The sequence below is a fragment of the Bactrocera dorsalis genome, chromosome 1 (assembly GCF_023373825.1).
Source record: "Bactrocera dorsalis isolate Fly_Bdor chromosome 1, ASM2337382v1, whole genome shotgun sequence".
Lineage (NCBI taxonomy): Eukaryota > Metazoa > Arthropoda > Insecta > Diptera > Tephritidae > Bactrocera > Bactrocera dorsalis.
Genome location: NC_064303.1, coordinates 88,390,926 through 88,414,467, shown reverse-complemented (window position 1 = coordinate 88,414,467; position 23,542 = coordinate 88,390,926). Strand labels below are relative to the sequence as shown.

At 38.7% G+C, this 23,542-nt stretch overlaps 1 protein-coding gene across 4 annotated transcripts in view; it reads left to right on the top strand.

Moving 5' to 3' along the window:
* Window positions 1-23,542, top strand: part of LOC105224209 (tRNA-dihydrouridine(16/17) synthase [NAD(P)(+)]-like) — a 64,812-nt gene that overhangs the window by 40,368 nt on the left and 902 nt on the right. For 2 of the 4 annotated variants that reach the window (XM_049461357.1, XM_049461360.1), the window contains exons 2-7: window positions 18,771-18,984; window positions 19,112-19,282; window positions 21,676-21,835; window positions 21,907-22,102; window positions 22,946-23,194; window positions 23,266-23,440. In XM_049461357.1, the coding sequence (XP_049317314.1) occupies window positions 18,799-18,984; window positions 19,112-19,282; window positions 21,676-21,835; window positions 21,907-22,102; window positions 22,946-23,194; window positions 23,266-23,440 (1,137 nt within the window). In that variant the 5' untranslated portion in view covers window positions 18,771-18,798. Of the gene's footprint in view, window positions 1-18,770; window positions 18,985-19,111; window positions 19,283-21,675; window positions 21,836-21,906; window positions 22,103-22,945; window positions 23,195-23,265; window positions 23,441-23,542 lie in introns of those variants that run through there. The other 2 variants (XR_007423487.1, XM_049461353.1) reach the window with 2 other exon arrangements.

The window sequence follows — 23,542 nt, the reverse complement described above, 5'->3', positions numbered from 1 at the left end:
CAAATACACACGTAATGTACTGCCAAGTTTTCAGCACTTCCATCCGGCACTGCTGTTGACACCCACGATGTCTCCATGTAATTGCACACAAAATTATCATAGTGTATGTCGGCATGTACTACATATTGTATGTAGGTTTACACGTGCTCATACAAGTTTGCTAACCACTTTGGTATTTATAAGTACAAGATTATACTGTATAAAACACAAAACGTTTAGAAAGTGGGGTGTTAGGGTCAATTTCAAATTTTCGTCGACAGTAAAGTGTAAATTTGTATGTAATGAGCAAAAAATAGTAAGACTTTGTTTATAATTTTAAAATTTTTAATTTATTCTTCGAAATCCATGTCGTCCCCTTCAAAAATTCTTCTTCATCCCAATACACTAGTGCCAACGTTTTTCCAATCCTCGAAACAGTTGTTAATGTCAATTTCTTGAAGTCATGCTGGAGCTCACACGGCTGCAACTAGTGATCAAAGAGGTCGTGGAACATACCATGTCGCTAATGGCAGCAGAGGTTTTCGGCAACAGCAAGATATTGTTGTCTCAAGACCCCTGGCTCTTTCTCCGAAGGGTGGCGTTACGAAGAGGGTTAACTTTACAAAGAAATTCAGAGTGACTCCTGACAGTAAGGCGGAGTGGAACGATTCCACGTCTGACATAGTGACCATTTGGGGTTGACCATGAGTGAAAGGATATGTTTTTCTCCACACTTGGCGAATGTGAAGGAGCGACTGCAGGCAACCGTAGGCAAAATACGCCGCATTTTGAGGAGTGAATAGGGTCTCGGACGTCGTGCTGTCCGCTCCATACATCGTGGCTTGTTTGTGGCCTGTGCCACATATGGAGCCCCTGTATGGTGTAAGGCAGCCACGACTGTCGTGGGGTCTCATAAAATCCTCTCAATTCAGCGTTGTATGATGCTTGCTTGTTTGCCTGTATGTCGCACCGTCTCAACGGATGCGATGCAGGTTTTGTTAGGTGCACCCCCTCTTGACCTGATTGTCATACAGCGTGCTGTTGCATTCAGGTTAAGAAGGGGCTTAAGTGTGTCATTGCTGCAGAATGGCTGGATTTCCGACGATGATGTGGAGAGGGAGGGATATCTAGGGAGCAAGAGGCTTCTAGATTATAGGGTTAGGTGTAGGTGGCAAGAACGTTGGGACAATAGTCCTAACAGCCGAGTGACGTACGAGTACACCGCGTGGTGGCTGAGAGGTCTGGCCGGACCCAAAGCATGACAGATGTTTTAGATGGGCCTCGAACCCGACCAAGGTGGTTAGTGTGTCCATTCCACACTGTCAATTGATACTGAAAATGCTTAGCATTCTCAGGGCGCTGATCAACGCATTGATTCGAACCGCTGTGCTTTTGAGCGCCGTGGGGTAAGGCTGTCGTCAACAGGTACCCACGTTAAACACACCAGACGTTGACTATACATATCGGCGCAAACTGCCGGTTCTGCGACATGGAACAGGATTCTCCAGCACACTTGATTCTGGATTGCCCAGCAATTTTCAGAAGCAGGCTCAAGGCCCTAGCTTCCATCTACGTGGACTGGGATCACATCACCTCAGTTCCGCCCAGCAGGCTCCTGAAATTGTTCAGGATGCTGCCCCTTTTTGACTATATCTGATATAGGGGAAAGCACAATCGACCATAGGTCACAGTGCAAAGTCTCAATTGTACAATCTATCTATCTATCTATCTATAAAGTCAATTTCCAGAATAGCCTTCGATGCGCGTAGCGATTTACAATGTCCTGAATTAGGTCAAAATAGTTTCCTCCGAGCGGTCGCTTGAGTTTACAGAATAGTCAAGGCAGGTCGAAAATCAAGGTTATGTTGACAGTTTTCTTCGATTATCGAGGTGTGGTGCACTCCAAATTTCTTCCAACCGGTCAAACTGTCAACAAAGAATACTTTTTGAGTATTAAGCGTCGTTTGCGCGAGTATATTCGTGAAAAGAAGCCGGAATTATGGGCCAACAACTCTTGATTTTTGCACCACGATTATGCACCGTCGCATACTGCATTGAATCTTCGGGAGTTTTTCGGCAAATTTTATACCAATATTGCACTGCAACCACCGTGTTCGCCTGATTTAGCTCCCTCTGACTTCTGACTATTCAGCAAACTAAAAAGACCGCTTCGGGGAAACCGTTTTGAGACAATTGAAAATATTAAACGTGAATCGCTACGAGCATTGAAAGCTATTTCTAAAATTTACTCTAACTACTGGAATTGAGTATTGTTTATCCAACTGTAAACGTTGACTAGCTTGCCAATTCTTCTATGTATATCTGCATTACTACCCGATGTCAAAAGTGCCATAAATCATTTAACTATGCCAATATTAATGCTTCGGCGCACTTTAATATTAAAAAATTTTGTTTTCAATCTTTGTTTTTAACATTTTGTTAAGATTGCAGTAGAAAATACGCTAGAAAAAGCACCTGCTAGAAAAACACAAAGAAAAACTTCAGACAATGCAGTGGTTTCACTAGATGATGTGGAGCCAACAGATTTAAATTCAATTTTGCCAAAAGGTCTGCTATTCTGGTAGCCATAATGCGAATAAATGGTGGTATCGAACAGTCAGGGGGAAATTTTATATATACAAAGCAATCTCAAAGTAAAAATAATATTGCATGATCTTCAATTTCTGGAAAATATTTTTTAGGAGCACACGAATGCATTCCCTCACATTTTAAAGAAAAAAAATGTTCATTATTAGGCGATCCCTTATTCCAAAGTCCTTTATTATATAAACCTTAAAGATTTCGACCTAACATATGCATCTGGGCTTCCGCTTCGGATATTCATTTTAAATCCCAAAGTTATCTTGTAGTTGCAGGATGCAAAAAGCCTCCATCTGCACGTCCCTGCAAATAATCCCACTTTTGTTATAGGATTTGTTTTGGTCTTGAGCCGGATTCTTATCTATTTAGGAATAAGACAAATAGATTTGGGAAAGCTCAAATCTTATTTAAATAAAAATACTTTCTTTTATGCTTTTATTTTCAACACAGCTGTAAACATAACGCTTATTCGCTATGCACTTGCACATCGACCCAGATAGGACTATCTAATATCGGTAGCCGTCACATTTCCGCATTTTTTTAGTGCAAAACTTTTTCTTTTGGCAAACAGTTATTACATTTTGGCACAATTTATTTATATTTTCACTTCATGAGTGTGAAGCCAACAAAAGCAAAACGGGTATGGTGTTTGCGTCTTATATCGACGTTAAGAGGCAAGCTCGCACATGGCTAAGCACAATATACTATATAACAAAGTGATGCGCTGAAACTATACACATACTTACTTATGTTTATAAGTGCATACATACAAGTATATACGGTATATTTGGCGCTTATACAATGTAGCTTTGTTGCTTTACTGACCTACGACGAGCTTTAAACCGCCTACGACGGCTAATAGCTACTGGAATTTATGAGAAGCTTTTTTGTGTTCAAAATACACTCGGTTGATTGGTAATGGTCGCTTAAGAAGGACCGTCGGCACGGAAATAATTATACAAACCACTGCCGTGGCAAAAATTAATTTGAGCCATCTACTGTTTTCGAATCGACTGTTTGATGTTTTATATTTTCATCGTGAAGTTTTTATCTACATATGCAAAAGTTAATCATTTACGAGATACCCATCATTAAATATCAATAAAAAGAATAATAAATAAAAAACAAGTAAGAAAACGCTAAGTTCTGGTGTAACCGAACATTTCATACTCGTGAAAACTTACGAGCATCAAAGTCGGCGAAATACTTCTACAAAAGTGTGGTAAAACTTTATATATATTAAACACATTGGCCATAAATGGGATAAAAATCGACTTGAAGTTCGAAAATCCTTATATTAGGTATGTGGGGGCTAAGGGAGGTATTGATCTGATTGGACATATTTTTGACACAAGTATTATCAGAAACATTTTCCCGAATTTCAATAATATATCTCACAGATTTACCGGTATTTTCGGCAAAAAGTTAGCCATACACACTGGGATCCACAGGTTTGGTGACAGCGTTCTTGAAAGTTTATAGTTCAAATAGGAACGCCACAAGAGTAGACTGATAGGGATAGAAAACGAAGCCATATTTTCTCGCTCTTTTAATATTTCTCCTCAGTAATGTTTGTCATTTCATCATGGAAAAATATACGATCCAACAACGAGTTGCAATTAAAATTTACTACCAAAATTCGGAGTCAGTAGCCTCAACTTAAAGAGCGAGCATTACGTCCAATATATGGTCGTCATAATAGTCCTATCAGATCAACAATTGAACGTTTAGTGGATAAATTTAATTCACAGCACAATCCAAAATGATCCCGTACCAATGAGACAAAGAAAGTGCCCGTAGTGTCCAGAATATTGCTGCATCAATTGAGGAAGACCCAAATCAATCGCTCACACGTCATTTTCAAGCGTTGGACATCTTACAAGATCAAATTAACGCAAGAACTGAAGCCGCTTGACCACCAGAATCGTCGTATGTTCGTGAATTGGGCTAAGCAACAACTTGAAAATGATCCGGATTTTCATCAAAAAATCATCTTCAGCGATGAGGCTCATTTCTGGCTGAATGGCTTCGTCAATAAGCAAAATATGCGTTATTGGTCAGGCAACAATCCACACGTACTCCATGAGTCACATTTGCAACTGAAAAAAATTACAGAAAAATTGCGATTTATAGGCCGGTGACGTCATTAGGCCGTTCTTCTTCCGTGATGATGATCAAAACCGCACGTTACTGGGAATGTAAATCGCTACCGCTCAATGGTAACCGAAAATTTTGGCCCGAATTGAATGATATGGACTTGGACAATATATGGTTCTAACAGGACGCAGCCACAAGCCACACAGCGAATGTCACAATCGATTTATTGTAAACCAAGTTTGGTGAACGTGTTATCTCACAAAATGGCTCAGTTAAATGGCCGCCTTGGTCACCGTTGCGTCAAGTCTATAGTTTATGCCAAAAAACCACCGACGATTAATGAACTTCGAACGTAAAATTACAGCAGTATCGACCGATTTATGCTTGAATCCCGTCAAAAATTGGGTTCAGCGTCTGAACTTCTGGAAACGTGCTCATGGTGGCCATGCAAAAAAAATCGAGTTCTATACATAATGGGATCGAGCGTACATTCGCAGGAATAAATAATTTCATTGATATCCTAAATCGTTTTTTTTTTATTAAAAAAAAATTTTGTATTTTGTTTTGGCAGTAAATATTTTACACTATGAGTTCTGCAATTTAAAATATTTTTTATTGAATTATATAAAAAAAATGCCTTAAAATAATCAAACTTCAACCTTTAATATCTGTCAAGCGGTTAGGTGTACGGAATCATCGTAAGATACCATTTTATAGAGCATTAAATTTTCTTAAAAATCTAAGAAACGAGATATATTTTTCAAGTAGTTGAAACCAGATATAAATTTTTCAAAATAGTAAAGCGGAGGAATTTCACGTTACAATTAAGAGATCATACTTGGAGAGATCTTCTTACAGGTCTTTAAAAACCAATTCTTCAGAGTACAAAGCAAAAAAAATATTCGTTTTTTACTTATCGTAATGTATATACTTACCTACAAGTATATAATAATAAAATTATTCAAAAACGGTACGATTTAGCTCGGTTAATTGGATCGAGCTATTCATTGGTAAACTAAATTTCTTTAAAACTTACGCTAGGCGACGCTGTGGTACAAATTTGTATAGTATTTACATATAATCTTGAAATAATGCAGAACATTTCTACTATTTTAAAGGCCGAGCAATAATTTTCCTTCCAAAAGTTGCACTAAATGATATTACAAAGTTTAAATTAAGTAAAAATAAAATGAATTGAAAGAAAGACATAGTACGTGAATATATTATAAATTCTAGCTAATGCACTCAAGTGTGTAAAATGTCATGCAAATAGTCGTACTCATTACTAATTCATAAGTATCATATCATTTCTCATATACGAGTACATACCCACCTATCCACCGATCCACCCATGAAAGGAGTCGTATGCAAGTGAAATTGTTTGAGTTTCCAAAGCAACGCCATTGTTGCATTGTGCGAGTAGCTGACTCCAAAAGTGATGTCGTGCAAGTTCATAAACCAAAAGTTGCATTAACTTTTGTTCTAAGTAAAGTTCATTGACCGCCGACCAAACCATTCAAAAGTGAAATACACACAGAGTCGACTTTTCGCTTTTGTGGAAATGCACCAAGGCAAATATGAATGCATATTATTAAAATGAGCATTTACTATTTATAGTACGTAAATTTAAATTTCTATAAAGTTAAGCACAGTTTTAAATAACTATAACTCACTGCGAACTAAATATAAGAAATCCTTGAACAATTCCGTGAAAGCTTTTTTATATATATGTATATAAACTTGTCAGAAAGGAAATTTACTTTAGAATACACCAACATGGCTTTGCTAACGGTTTGCATGGATGCGTGATTACTTTTACTAGTAATATTTATTAGAAATCCACTCCATCTAGTAACCTCAATCTCGTAATCTGTTCCGTATCTCGCGTCGTACACGAGTGATCGGGTCATTCTGTGCAGATGACTAGTGGTTATGTTCTAATACTGTAACAACCAATCACGCGCAGTTTTGGATACGATGATTCTGTTCCGAAAATTTTTACGTCAAAGATACACCACGTTCGAGAAGGCTAATTGTCAAATATATCAGAAATTATTGGCTATAAGAAGGAGCTCGAGGGCTACACCAGGTAGCTCAAAAACCCTCTTGGATCCAATATCCATCTGCTCCAATCGCTGCTAAATGGTTACAATTGATTAAAAGTGGGCCACTTATGTTTTTTACGGCAACATCAAATGAAAACGGTCATGATCGAATCACGGTGATCCCGAGCAAACGATGGCCAAGCCAGGATCGACGGTATGGAAGGTTTTGCTATGTGCTTGATAGTTACTCACCAGAAGCTTCATGAGCTTCACTGATAGGTTCTTGTACGAATATGTACATAGAACTTAAAGTCCGGACCTGGAACCATGTGTCTACTACTTGCTTTTGTCTATGGCAAATGGGTTTGCTGGTGAGAAATGCGGCTGAAAATGGACTGCAAATACCCATTCTGAAAACAACAAAGCGTCGGGTCGGATGATTTGTCGGCCGAAGAACCGATAATGAGCATGCATCAGCTTCTTTGTAGAATATGGCCGGACGAAAGGATGCCCGACGTTTAGAATTTGTTCTGCCAACTCCACAAAAAGGGAGACCCCACGATATACCAACTACTACCGTTGGATAAGCCTCATTAACATCGCATATAAGTTTCTGTCGAGAGTACTCCTGATTAAAGTCCAACGTCAACAAGCTTATTGGACCTTATCAATGTGGTTGCAGGCCTGAAAATCAAAAACTGACCATATTTACCATGTACCACATCTTGCAAAATACCCGTGAAAAGAGAAACGACACACACCACCTCTTCGTCGATTTTAAAGCCGCCACGAAAAGGAGCTGCCTTTATGCCGCTTTTTCTGAATTTGGTACCCCCGCAAAACTAATAGCATCGGGAAGCATATCTCCAAACCGTTCGATGCCAAACGAAGTTTCAGATAAGACGATTCCCTAGCGCGCGACATCTTCAATCTAGTGCAGGAGAAAATAATTCGAGTTGCAGAGCTGAATAGAGAAGGTACAATCTTTTATAAGAGTGGACTATTGCTGGCGTATGCCGACGACATCGATATCATTGGCTATAGCAACCGCACCGTTAGTTCTGCTTTCTCCAAGTTGGACAAAGAAACGAAGCAAATGGGTCTGGTAGTGAACGAGAGCAAGGCAAAATATATCATGTCATCAAAAAAACAGTCGTCGCACTGGCAACTTGGCTCCCAGGACGCTGTTGACAGTCATAACTTCGAAGTCGTAGATAATTTCGTCTATCGTGGAACCAGTATTAACACCGACAACAACATCAGCTTAGAAATCCAAAGCAGAATAATTCTTGCCAACAGGTGCTACTTCGGACTAAGTAGGCAATTGAGCAGTAAAGTCCTCTTTCGACGAACAAAGACCAAACTCTATAAGTCGCTCATCATACCTGCCCTGCTATATGGTGAGGAGGCATACACGATGACAACCTCTGATGAGTCGGCGTTACGAGTTTTCGAGAGAAAGGTTGTACGGAGGATTTATGGTACTTTGCGCATTGGCTACAGCGGATATCGCAGTGAGATATACGACGACATTTGCATAGCTTAGAGAATTAAGAGCCAGAGGCTACGCGGCCTAGGTCATGTCGTCCGTATGGATAAAAACATTATAGTTCTGGGAGTATTCGACGCAGTACCCGCCAGGAGAAACAGAGGAATAGGAAAACCTCCACTCCGTTGGAGAGATCAGATGGAGAAGGACATGGACACTTAGAATCTCTAAATGGCGCCAAACAGCGAAAAGAAAGAACGCCTGGCCCGCTGGCGGCTATAACCGCGTTAGCGTGTCTACACCAATAAAGAAGTTTTTCGAATGAGTATTCTTGAAAATATTGGAGTCTTCTTGGCAGTCCATTATCCTATACACGCATCATTGTCATAAATCCGAATCGTTTCTTTTGAATATACAGGACTCAATTGATAGAATCCAACAGGGTCTTACTCTATTTCTCGTTGTGTCTCTTTTTTCCCCCTCTTCTCTCTACCTCTCGCCATTTCTTTCTCCATTATTTTCAGCAAAACTTTATTGTTGAAGTCTTCCGTAAATTTTATGTTCCGAGAACTACCCCGTTGCTCCTTCGAAATTTTCGATTTAAAACAAGATAACCGAAAACAAACTCTTGTTAACTTAAAACTTAATCAACTTATTAATTATAATTGAAAACACGAAGCACTTTTTAGAAAGCTGTTGTACATAGAGACAACAACATGGAATTTTCATTAGTCTCCAATTAGGTGGCGTGTATGCTGCCATTTTGCCGTGCAAACGCAAACTTTGTTGCATGATTGCACTTTATAGCCGCTTCGTATACATCAATTAAATGCAGACAATTTCCGCTTTTCACAAACTATATTGTGTTTAATGAAAACCATGTGCACGGCGTATATCTGCCGATCTGCTGCAACACACACACACCGAAGCGTAGCCACCCTCCCCAAAAAGTGAAGAAAAAATAATTAAAAGTTGCAACGAACTGACTGTTTTCCGCTGCTTTGTGTCGATTTTTAGCCAGACGAACGCGTCAGTAACAATTTCCGCACTAATTAAGACGCAACAACCGGTGTACAACAACAACAACAGAACAAAAGCAACAGACACAGCCACAAGTGCAAGTACGTGATGATGGCAAAGAACGAGTGTGTGTATTTATATGTAAATGTGTATATAGTTGTTAAAAAAAGAAGCAACAAAGTGATTATCTCGATGCCTCAAGTGGCTCGACGACTCAAGGCTCAAGACGTTTAGACCAGGCATGGAATGAGCTCGACCACTTGGCAATCTAAACCACTTGTTACTTTTGTTGCGCCAACGTCATAGTTGCCACTAGCGCCATTGACGTCGCCAACTTGTCTGTCCTTCAAGCAAATACTTATGTATGCCTATGCATTGCTATGTGTGTGTATATTATGTGCATGTGTGGGCCATCGTTGCTTGGAATAGTTTTTTAAGGACTGCCATTGCTGTCTTACTAATTACGACCATTGTATTCGCTTGGTGTGGCCACTACGCTGCCTTGGGGCAGTGAAATGAAAAGCAAAGCAGAAAACATAAAATTCACTGAAGCGTTTAATTGTGCTGCAAAAGAATGATAAAACTTTAAGAAAAACTATTGCAAATGAAATTTATTATGAAATGCAATGGCAAAAATCAATTCCACGCACACATTCATACACTCATAAGGTACGCTTCCCACACACAGACACACGCGCGCTCGCCCACGGGCAATGCGTCGTCGTCAGGTTGCAGGAAAACGCATACTATAGTTTGTTGTTGTTGTTGTTGGTGAGCAATCGCAGTGACGAGCATGCAACTTAATAAGTTCGTATATATGCACATGCTTAAGTGCACTACTCATTTACATATATACATATGTATGCGGTTGTTTACATGCAAACCAGCCATGAACGTGGCCATTGTGCCGTGCGCGTGCAGACTTTCAACTTGATGGCGAAAATAGGCCATCATTATCCTACTGCCGAGGCACTCCTCAGGCGATGCACAGTGGGTAAAAGTGTTGTAAAATATCTATAGATTTTTTTCGTCTAAAAATATTTAAACCTGAAAACATGTTAACTTCGGTCGCACCGAATCATACTATCCTTCACAAATACAAAAGATTACTTTCAAGAACTTTGATCGGTCAGTTTGTAAGGGAACTGCATGTTATAGTGCGCCCATCTGAAAAATTTCTTCGAAGATTGCTCCATTGCTTTAGGCAAAAATCCATGCCAAATTTCTTGAAGATGTCTCGTCAAAAGAAAAAGTTTTCAATGCATCCATTAGTTTATATGGCAGTTATATGCTATAGTTGTCCGATATCGGCGGTTCCGAGAAATTAGCAACTTCTGGCTAGTCCTCCGCGTATAAACAGCCCGAAAAACAAACATTCGGACATGGCTAAATCAACATTTCCTTCTGGGTGTTACAAACAACGTTGGAAACTTAATATACACTGTTAAGGCTATAAAAAGGGTCCAGTTGATTGATATGTATTTCAATTGCTCGACCCCAAACACGCCCAAGTAATTGTTCTGAGAATCACACAACAAAAATATGTTCATGTTCCCTACCTTCAAAGCATGGTTTCGGTATACTTTAATTGTCTCTATGATAATACGAGGTTTGACAATCAAGTAATGAGACTGATTTTATTGCCGCGCTTGTGGTAAACCTGTGACCTTTAAATTCCCTTTTCTTTCTTTTTCCGGCATCTCTCCCCTCTCCATTGTTATATGTACCATCGCTCTAGCTTGTTTAGTTCGCCTGCTGCGTCAAGTTGAGTAGATGTGTGTTTGTAGTGCTCGTCACGAAAATGGAAAAACGAAACCAAGAGCAACACGTCGCGATAAAATTTTTGCGCCAGATTGGCGAAACAGCTTCGGAAACGTACGCTAAAATTGCTAGAGTGTATGGTGATAGTGCTTTTAGTCGTGCCCAGGTGTTTCGATGTTGTCTCCGCGCGCCCCCCGCCCGAAAAAATCTCACATGAGATGATTATTGCCTTTTTTGATAGCCGTGGAATCGTCCACAAAGAATTCGTTCCACCGGGGAAAACTATGAATCAAGTCTACTATTGCCAAGTACTCGAAAGATTGCGAAAACGAGTCAACAGGGTGCGCCCAGACATCGCTCGTAACTGGATCCTTCATCACGACAACGCGCTGTGTCACACCGCCCTCAGCGTGTCCCAATATTTGGACTCTAAAGAGATTGCCGTGTTGCAACAGCCGCATTATTCGCCCAAAATGTCACCCTGTGACTTTTGTTTGTTTCCTAAAATAAAATCAGTGGTCAAAGGAACCTATTTTGAGTCGATTACAGACATCCAGGCGGCCGTGACGAGGATACTCGCGGACATCCCAGTCAAAGCGATCCAGAAATGTTACGAAGCATGGAAAACGCGCTGTAAAGCTGCCCAAGGGGACTTCTTTGAAGGGGATGGCAGCTCTGTAGAATAGTTTTCAAATATACAGTTTTTATGAAAACAGTCTCATTACTTAATTGTCATACCTCGTACATCACCACACGTTATTTTTAGCAGTCAAAAATGTAATAATATTTCGACTACAAGTATATTGTAGCTTGATGTTTTCTATTGTTGTTGTTCTGGTTTCATTTTTTCAAATGCATTTAACAGAAATTACAATGATTTGTGACGTCATGATAGAAAAGAAAGTTATTTGCAATAACTACCAAAATTTGATAGTTAACGTCCTTTTCTTCTTGACTATCGATGCTTGATGTGTCTTGCAAATACTTTCCCACATTTTATTCCGACTATAAACAGTTCAAAGTAGCCAAATCTTACTCCAAGATAAGTATTTTGATCTCTGATAATAATTTAAAAAAAAAAAAGTTTTCTTTATTTCCGAAATTTAAAAGTTCCGATCTTAAACTATGAATTGAAATGTAAAACTGCTGGGCGAAATATTTGACTGAAAAATAAATAAGTTGGTTAAATAATAAAAGGGGATATAGAATAGCGGGATGGAGAAGTAAAGCCACCTTTCAGATTTATGAGACTAAGATTGGATTTTACGTACTCCAACTTTAAGCATTCAAAGAACAGACTTATATGTGTTCAACCAATTTATAAAATCACTTAACCATTCGTATTAAGTTAAATTAAACATAGAGTTTTTTGTATTATCTAGTCAAACGTTTATTTTTTACCGAAAATATGCGTTCTGCCGATATTATCTGACTGAAAAATGGATGGTAATCCTCCATTAATAATATTAATTTCGAATTTTTCATCAAAAAATAATAATTCGCTGTACACAGGAACAGGCAGTAATCGTTTGGTTAAAATATGAATAACCTCCCAATCAAGCTCTTTGAGCGATTGGGGAATACCTATTAATTTATGTGTGGCCTGGCGTTGTCCTGAGGGAACACGATTTCTCTCCAAAAGCCAAAGCTGGCCGTTTTCAGTGATTGCTTCTTTGAGATGGTCCAATTGTTGACAGTATATGTGCGAATTAAGGGAATGGTACTAAGGGAGTAGCTCATAGTAGGTGATTTCCTGAACCCTTAACAAATTCTTCTTATTCTTCCACTTCCACGATACACCTTTTCAGCCGCCTGGCATATTTTTTCGAATAAACCCAAAATATTTCAATTTCATCTTTCCTCATTCGATAGTACTACAGTTTCTTTGTTCCCCACAGCAAAATATCGAGTGGTCGAGATACTTAAATATCAAACTTAACAGGAAAGTGAATATTGAGAAATGAATTAAAAAATAACGTATATGCCATATAAAAAGTGCAAGAGAATAAACAGTAGGAACCGAGACCTAGTACCGAATATATGTAGTTATATGGATGTATACGGCCCTCATTAGATCAATTCGTACATACGAAGCACTTTTTTGGTGACCAGCATTAGAGAAACAATGTAATAATAGAAAGTTAAATGGAATACAGAAGATAGTCTGTGCAGGGTATGCCAAGTCATGTCCCACTGATGCTCATAGACGTTTTCAAACGAAAAGAAGCAAGATTTTCTGCTTTAAGAATCAAAGAAAAAAGTAGTTGGACAGTAACAGGAACAGTTATGGACATAACGATATTTTAACCAGCTCATAACGAATCTAAATAGATCAGACTATATTCTTTCAATAGTGACTTCCAGGTGAGAATACACAATACACTTGATGGAAGAAAAGGTTTAGTAGAGCAAAAACATAATATCTCAATCATTACAGACGGCTCCAAAATAGACTGCAGATTAGGGACAGGGGTATATTCCGGGCATCTTGATATCTCTCTCTTCATCCACTTACCAAACTCAGCTAGCATCTTCCAAGCGGCATTATTAGGCATAGAAAAGGCCTGTGGAGTTCTATTAAGTAACTACGCAAGAATACAGAAAGCTGCCATATACAGAGATAGACAGGCGGTATTGCTGACATTGATTCCAGCGTAGTTAACACTTGTCGGAAGGTTTTAACTGGGAGATCAGCGCCACTTGTTCATAATTTGTGTTTACGGTGCTGGAAACATTTTCGGAAGTGAAAAAGCAGGCGAGTTGACCAAGTCAGTAATCTCTTTAGACGAATCTGAGGCGGAGACAATACCGTGGGGTCAAGGGAAGCTCAACACACTATTTGAATAAATATTAAATATTCAAATTGTGTGTTAAGCTCCTCTTGATTGATCAGCTTTAAATCTATAACCAAATGCAAGATGAAAGAGATATCGTCAATCTATGATAAGACAAGAACTAACGATTTATGAAATATAAGTATAGACAGACTTACAGCTACCATTAAGGAGCATTGCCCACATGAAAAACATGCGTTAAAAATGTAAATGCCACATAACAATATTTGACGAAGCTGCAATCTGAAGGGGAGTGAGAAAACGATTCTACACTTCCTCTGTGAATGCTCAGCCCTATCATAAACCTGACAAGAACTCTTGGAATCCATCGAACCTTGAACGTCTATCTACAAAATCCATAACGGAGGCATGCAATTAGTACCAAATGGTTTGACGTTTGAGATTTAAAGGTCTTACGCTAATTAATCTAGTCAATTAGCACCGAAGGAGCTGCACTCCTATTTAGATACCTACTAAAGGCATATGTATATTGAAATAAGTAAGGAAGGGCTAAGCTCGGATGCAACAGAACATTTTATATTCTTCCAACTTGCAGGAATCAAAGTACGAGAAATTCCTTTGGGAAAATATGGGATTTTCTGGTAATTTTGACCCGATTTTATCATTTATGATTATATGGAGTAAAGATGTTCAAAAATTCTGATACAAGGTGCGTTCCAAAGTAAACAGAACTTAAAAAAAAATGGTTTTTTTGAAACAACAAAAAATTCTTTCTTTCCCGGCAACTCCCTTCACTCTCTCTCCGAAAAAAAAAAAAACGATCTGGTATGATCTATAAGTTTTTTAGTGCAAAATAAATCTTTTTCGCACTTCTATTTAGCAGAAAATCATATTTTAAGTGAGCAAACAAATTTTCGCGAATATTGTGTTAATAAACGCGCACGAACACACTGTTGTTGGTTGCCTGTTATATATAAAAACATAACCACAAACATATGAATGTATATCTGACATAAACAACTTATTTCTAATTGCTACAAGTGCATAAATTGTTGCACATTCACAACAAATTGCGACTTTTGTTTCGTTTTATTTATTATTTTTCAGCCACTAAACTGTACTTCACCCCCGCACCCGCATGTGTTAACCGGCTGTAATGACAGCATTTATTAAGTTAACAACAGTGTCGGTGCCTTTAACGTGTGCTTCCACTTATATATTTTAATTTTCATTATTTTTCTATATACCAACACATATGCATCTATATAAGTATTTAGAGTGTGTGTGTGTGTGGAAGTTTGTGGTCCCCCAGTTGTTGCTGTGCAACGCATAGAAAAATTAGCTTAATTAACTTTTATTCACTTAAAGCGCATTTTCCGCTGACTTAACGCTGCGCCATGGCTGCTGATAGCGAAAACAAACAACACGCCAACTTGCAACAAAGTGCGGCAAGTACCCACCATATACTCGCTTTTTACTTGCCATACTTTCTCGTCGAGTAGCCAGCCGATAATGTTATTGCTGTTGTTATCGTTGTTGTGTGATTTTATTGGTGTTAATAGCATGGTAGTTGTATTTATTGTATTATTGTTGGGTTTAAATGGACGCGCGGGTGCGCCTAGTTGCGTGCTGTGCCGTTAACTAGCCCAGTGATGCAAGTATACCATGTTTGGTGTTGTTGCAGTTGAGATTATGACCACTTTTACTGTTGCCTTTGCAACAAGAAAATTAAGTCAAAGTCATGTTAGCGGTTCAGTTGCAATATTAACAAGTTGCTGGTAGCGATTTTACTTTCCATTTTATGCGTTGACCGAAATTAAGCTTCTTTTCTTTAAATATAGTGTATGTGTGTTGTATATGTGCACACAATAGGTTGGTTCTAAAGTATATATAAAACACGAAAAACTTAACCGACGCTATGATACCACTCACAGGTGCTTTTTGTAAGGCATTAAAGAGTATAAAAAGATCTTTATCTTGATTTTGACCGAGCAATTTGTATGGTAGCAATATGCTATAGAGGTCCGATCTGAACAATTTGTGCGGAGATTCCACAGCTACCTTGGATAATGATACATACCGAATTTCGTGAAAATACTTTGCCAAATAAAATAGTTTCCCATACAAGGAGTTATCAATCAGCTTGTACAGCAGCTCTATCCTATTTTGGTTCCGACAAGTTAGCAGGTTCTAGCGAAGTAAAGGACGTATACGAAATTTCAGTTCGATGTCTCAAAAACTGAGACACTAGTTTGCATATATTCAGACGCACAGATGGACCATATGCTCCGACGTTTTATTCTGGGTATTCCAAACTGTGTGTCGAACCTGAACCTATACAGATCGAAGCTGCGCAAGGGTCACCATCGATTCACGCGGCTACTCGAGCTAAATGGCTGGTTTGACTCCTAGTACGCCATTCACTGAGAGGATGTCGGTGAAGGTGTTAATGGTTTCACTGTGAATGGCATCAGTGCATGTCTGAAGGTTGTTGCGTCCGAAGTCTGGTCTGCCGTCGAAGGAGCTATGGAATGGCATCAATTTCTTTGTCTTTTCCCAATGTGCTGCCGGCTAGTAAGTGAGAAAAGACGAAGAGATATTGTAGGCCAAACCGATACAACGATACTGTATAAAAAATTCCATACAAAAGTTTTTCTAATTTAAGAAAATTATGGCATACCTCAGGTGTTCAAAGTTCAGATACTTCTAGGGATCAAGTGCACAGACGTCCAACAGTTATTTTGTAGGCGAAGAACTGCTGATCGCGTTTCCTGCAAATAAATTTATTGACAAAAAATAGAGATATCAGTCCAAAAAATATTTACGACATTCTTGATATCTCTGAAATCAGTTTTATATCGGTATTCTGCTTGAGACGATTGTCTCATGTCTCTAATTGTCGCAATCTTAATTTAGTGACTGTGTTAGTCAGGAGTCTGATTTTGGTATTCTGACAGATACAGTATACTACTACACAGTATACTATTATATTGCATTTGCCAGAATACCAAAATGAAACTCCTGACTAACAGAGTTACTAAATTACTATTGTGACATGAGACAATCGTCTCACGCAGAATACCGACATTAATCTTAAGCAAAATAATAATTTAAAATTTTTTTCTTCGAAAAACATGCAAACATTATTATGCAACTGAAAAGGAACTTTTTAATTTTTCTTGGAAGTGCTGGGCTTGGAAAGATTTCTTGAAGATTTGTGTAAAAAAAGTTTATACAGTTTGAGTGGATAACACTAAGAAATATTTCAATTGATTTAAGAACCTCCCTAGTGCACATACATGTACTATAGTGTTTTCATTAAATGGCGCTGAAATTAAGAAGTGTTACAAATGTATAATTCTGTTTTGACCCATATAACTCGTATACTTTCTATCTACAAAGCGCTTTCCAATAAAGAATACCTATTAATTAATTTTTCTCAATTTGTCACACTAAAAAATTTTCAAATTTATTCATTTAATTCCCACATGCTACGAATATATGTATGTACATATGTCTATTAACATCTCCAAAACATCGATTTATCGCATTTTGACTGAACATTTGGACTTACGAAAGGTGTGTGCACGGTTTATTCTGCACAAATTGACTGACGACGAAAATTGACCGATTATTTGACCAAAAATCACATTTTAACCATTAACCGCCTCCCGTATTCACCTGATATGGCACCGTGCGAGTTCTTCCTTTTCGGAAAAATTCATTTGCCCATGAAAGGAAAGCGTTATGCAGACGTAGAGGTCATTCAAAAGGCTTGCACCGGTATACTGGCGGCCATACCGGCAAACGAGTTAAAACACACGCAAAAAGCTGTATTGAAGCAGAAGGAGACTATTTTGAATAAAATGAATTGATTTTGCCGGAAAACCCATTTGTTCTGTTTACTTTGGAACGCTCCTTGTAAATTATCTTCTCAAATTTCTGAAAAATCAAGCCTTAGAGCTGATCTTTCCTCTAATCGAATATCTCTCAAAAATATTTATTAAATTTTTTTTAGTAATTTCTCGTCATTACTGTTTGAAGTAAGTCTATGAATCAATGTTTTACGTGAATAAGAAACTTCATACTTGCAGATGTATTTCATATGTATTTATTTATTCATCAGACGGATCATCCACTGGTCATATGAAAACCAGCCTCGTTCAGGCTTTATGGAACCAGCAGTTGAAGAAGTGATTTTTCATCTATGCTAGTTTCGTGGGGTTTATAAACTTTTGAGGAATTTATAATAGCGTATCTTTAGTACTTTTCTTCTATTGAGTTGCAAGGCCGATGATAATTCAAAGACCATTTATAATAAATCTTAATATTATAATGAGGTCATTAATTCACTAAAACTTAATTAAATATAATCGTCCTTTCATTATATTCAACTATTATGGAATCTAAAAATAATTGCCTTGGCTTCAAAACCATAGGGCCGCTGCTGCTTCAATTAACTCTCTCTGCTTGTACAACTCGTTTCAGAGATTCCGCTTTATTATTCAACTAAGCCATTGCAACTACAAAATGCTTCTGCTGGCACAGAAATTATTTCTCGATGACGGATGCATGCTTAACGTTTTTCTGCTCTTCTCATATAAGGCCAGAATCGGTTATGAGTACATCCAAGAAGAACTTTGAAGGTTGTTGCCGTAGTGGAAAAACTTAACCGAGTTAACAGTCCTTGGCCGGTTAAAAATCCGCGTCCGTTCCGGTTACATAGACACGACTGTCGTGGCAACGGGACTTTGAAGGGCTCGCTGTCACATTTACTATAACTGTCTTATTTCAGTTTAACTAACTATTTACCAAAACATTGAGAAAGCTTTTCAAAAGTCTGAGTTCCAACATGTTGGTCTGTTTATTAATTAGCAGAAATATTCACAACTGTCTCTCTCTATCTCTTTGTGATAAAATCGCAACCAACTTACAAAAAGACAATATTTTTAATTCCTAAAATCCTTATGCTTTAACTTTCAGTTGTAAAATTCCGTAACAAAAGCTCAAGATGGAGAATGAAGTCGTCGCGCCCACACCAACCAATGCCAGTTCCACACCTACAACAACTACAACACCGCCGACCGAAGTACAAACAGCAAAAAGTGATACAGCAGCAAAAGACACGACAGCAACACGCCCTAAACTTGAAGGTTACGAATTTTACCGCAAAGTCCTTGGATCACCTCAGTATGTGGTAGGTGCAACCAAAACAAAATTAATTTATGAATACATATGTGCTTACAAACTGACACATGCCTTGCTCGTATGTGCTAACATTGAAAATAAAATTTGCTTTCTCTTCGTATGTCGTTCGCTTGTAGGTGGCGCCCATGGTGGATCAAAGCGAATTGGCCTGGCGTATGTTCTGTCGCAAGTATGGTGCCCAACTGTGCTACTCGCCCATGTTTCACAGCAACTTGTTTGCCAAGGATCCTAAGTATCGCAAGGATGCGCTACAAACATGCCCCGAAGATCGACCATTAATTATACAGGTTTGTTAGCCAAATCAAGATTGCATACAAGCCACTTTTTGGCAGGTAAAATATAGCAGGCGGCATTTTAGGTGTTAAGTAAAGAAGGTGATAGGTAATAGCAAGTGAAAACTAGTAAGGTTGTTCAGAGTTCGGGTGCGCCCGAATATTAAAATGGATTAGTAGGGAATAAGGATGTTTTCAATATTTCCAATATGTCTGAGAAACTCCAATGTAAGGAAATTATTATATGTTGTACAAGACAGCTAAGAGCAGTCACAGACCGGTTTCTGATTTTCGATACCAAATCACATAGCGTTCGCAGTAAATTCTCACATTTTAACAGGTATTTAGGAAACCATGACTATTTGTTCATGAGAAAAAAATTTTAGTGCCTCACGCTGTGAAAATGGAGGGTTCTCCTGTTGCAAAATCCAATTACTCTCATTTTGGTCTCCAGCAAATTGAATCGGTTCACTTTCTAATAAAACTGTGTATATTTTGCGGCCAAAAGCAGTCCAAACCATAAGAGATTCCCCACTATGGTTCGCTAATACTTTGGATGTTTTAAATCTCACCAGTATTTATAACGGCTATCCGGACCATCTATAACTATACTAATTTTTTTTCGGCAAATTGAGCTCTTCGTCTGCAATGGGTGGTGGTTTGACTCCAAGTCCATCATTCACTGAGAGGGTGTCGGTGAAGGTGTTATTGGCTTCACTGAATGGCGGTCAGTGCATATCTGAAGTGAGTTGCGTCCGAAGTAGTAGTTGAGGAATGGCCTCTTGAAGCTTCTAGGAGACGGTTCCGCTCAAAGCAGGTGACTGGATTTCTGCGAAAGCACCGCACTGATCAGAATGGGAGTTATGCTGCCTATTTGAGCTCCTATGGACCGTGGAGCTCCTCTGTTGACCACTCTGGTTGGTGGAGCGGCAGCGCAGTGTGCGAACTAGGTGTTAACTTGTGGTCCACTCCCTGATTGCGTTAAGGCCTGAGCAGACCGAAGTGGAGTTTGTAGCTGAGATGGTATAGACCGATTTCACTTTTTTGTGAAAGAGAGTTACCATATTTGGATTTATGTAACCGGGACTAACCAAGATTTATGTATATCCGATTCATACTTGTTGCAAAAACAAAAATAGAGTTAAGTTCTATGCTTTTTCAAGACCTTTGCTGTGCTAGTTAGTCTAACAATGACCCTGGTAATAGTTATCTTCAATCCAATTCGATAAATGTAAAAAGTTCTCGATTATTTAAGTAATATAACAAAAAATACCGTTATGTCTGAATCATGGAGTCGCTAAAACCGAACTCCGGCGGCTCCTTCTCCACCCATAAACCGGCGAGGGAGTTGTGGGTGGGAAGAAGCCATTTGAGGAGAGAAACTGCAAGCGTCTTCACGTATGGATCAAAGATTCTTCAGAGAGGTGACCATCTACTCAGATAGCAGAGCGACGATACTACCAATGAATTCATTAACAGTGCGTTCAGCGCTGGTCCACCATCTAACCTAACCTAACCGTTATGCCAAAATTTTTGGATTTGGGTCCACAGTTGGGCAATCGTGTATCTCCTTAAAACCAATTCAGTGATCATAACTATCTTTAAGAAGATAATCTATAGAGATCAAACTGAGGAGAGTCCGTATGTTGTTTAGTTTTCACTTCGTAAGTGAGTCACTAATGTGTGGTTGAGTACGTTCAGCTCATTCAGGTATAACCTCAATCATCCATCGTCCAACCTGAAAGGTAACTTCAAATTCTGTCGTATAAAGGAACTTACCTCTAATTCAACCATAAATTCTCAACTATTTTACTGTATTACTAAAGCAACTAATTTTATGAGGGCATAACCTCTAAAACTTTTAATTTGCTTTGTCCAGTTAAGAGAAAGTTCAAATGTAGGCTCTGTCGCCCAAAAAGGTGTGCACTTTAAGAGTATCTGTGTATGTGTGATGAGAGGGATACGTATATGGAAATGCCTAGTGGCAATGGGCTGAGGATTGGGTGTGCTATTAACAGCCCGAATATAATAAATATACAAATGAAAGTTTTATTAATTTAATTCATGAAGAATATGGAACCACTTTTTGGACACGCGATTTGCCACCAGCATCTCTGTGAGTACAAAATACAAGCCAACCTTACAATTAATATGATTTTTAATTGCATTCTGTCATGACATTGGCATTGACTTCACTAATAGCCATATTTCTCGTCAAACTCTTCACGCTGTTTTAGCCTTTATTTATGCGAAATCTCGAGAAAGTCATTTGAAATATGCAAAACCTTGAACTGAGCCCCTCAACGCACAAAGTCTCTCAAGGAGCTATGTTCATATGGCAATCCATCATTCAAAGGCATATTCCATGTCACATGTGTTTCTCAAAATCCTTTCCATTTCATTTGTAGTTTTGCGGCAACGATGCAGAAACGCTGCTGGAGGCTGCACTCTTGGCACAGGACCACTGTGACGCTGTCGACATCAACTTGGGCTGTCCGCAGGCGATTGCAAAACGTGGCCATTACGGTGCCTTTCTGCAGGACGAGTGGGAACTGTTAGCAGAAATTGGTATGTATTGTGTTGTTGCTGCTTCCACCATTCGCATAACCTTATATATTTACGCTTGCAAACATTTCCAGTAAATACACTACATACGCAGCTCTCTGTGCCGGTGACGTGCAAAATTCGCGTATTCGAAGATCGTCAGCGTACGATTGAGTATGCAAAAATGCTCGAAGCGGCGGGTTGTCAACTGCTCACCGTACATGGCCGAACACGAGAACAAAAGGGGCCGCTCACGGGCATCGCCGACTGGAGTTACATCAAAGAAGTAAGGTACAAGTACACCATTGAATGCAAATTATTTTTAATAACGGTATTTTACCATTTGTACGATCTTTAAATGTACTATATGTACATATCTGGATTGTGTATGGATATGGCCGAACATCGGGTTCAATTTCTTTCGAGCTCCTTTAAAGTTTCTGGAAATACTCGCTGACAATTAACTGGATTTTAGGATAGACCTTTTTCAGATTCAAACTTGAGGTTATGTGTAAAAGTTCACGCCATGCATTTAGGAGTGGCCAGAAACGATTCTTTTACATATGTCTTAAGTAGCTCACGACTTCCGGTCTTAGATGAAATACCCTCTGGGTGGCCAAAGAACATCCGTTCGAAGGCGAACCATCCCAAACCAGGGTTGTGCGGTGTGTTTGGAACCGGCCTCGTAAAAAACGACCCCAATGAAAAGGAAACAACCATCAGTTCCAATAAGGAAGAAGAAGAAGATCTCGGGGACAATTTCAGAAAAATATTGGATTAGAAATTTGTTCAAACACACCAATACTATTCATATTTAGACGATTGATGGTTTCTTATCAGAAATATTAATTCGTGCAGAAGAGCATTTAATGTAGAAGGGTCTATCACTCCTAAGGAGTAATATCGAGACTTTTCCTACGAGAATTAGATCTATGTAATCTGAGAATACACGGATTTTCCTCCTGGCAGGGACTATCAGCTACATTCAAGAAATTATTTTGGAAACATTTCCCGTCCTACAACATTATCTTCAATATTAGACCCTTAAAGAATTATACAATATTCTTTATTTGTTATATAGAAATCACTTCAAACTTAACTAAAATATTCATTTCCTTAATATTTCCTCTATAGACAACATATAAAAATACCCATGTTTGCTAATGGCAATATTCTTGGCCTCGAAGACATAAAGCGTTGCTTGTCGGAAACAGGAGTCGATGGCGTTATGACTGCTGAAGGGAATCTACACAATCCAGCCATATTTACGGGTGAATCGGTGAAAACCTGGGATATGGCAGAAGAGTATTTGGACTTTGTGCAGCAATATCCCTGCCCCGTGTCTTATATACGTGGACATTTATTCAAAATCTTCCATCATTTGTATGTATACATTATTTTAGTATTATTCGCTGAAACATATTTTATTTAAATTTTTCTTTATTCCAAAAAAGAATGAACTTAAGACCAAATGCAGACTTACGCGAAGAATTGGCAGTGTCGAATCAGTTGGAGCATTTTCGCACTGTTGTTGGGAAAATTAAGCACAAATACGAGCCATTCCATGTGGGTGCGGAGGTTTATGAGGCCGAGGAGGTGGACCCCAGCGTTTTAGTCATCGAAGAGGGTGTAAGTATGTGCCTAAGTGCTTTGGCCTTGTTTGGCTTGTGGTACACTGCGTATGCGTAATTATTTAATGACATTCATGACATGTGTACGCAAAGGTGTGTG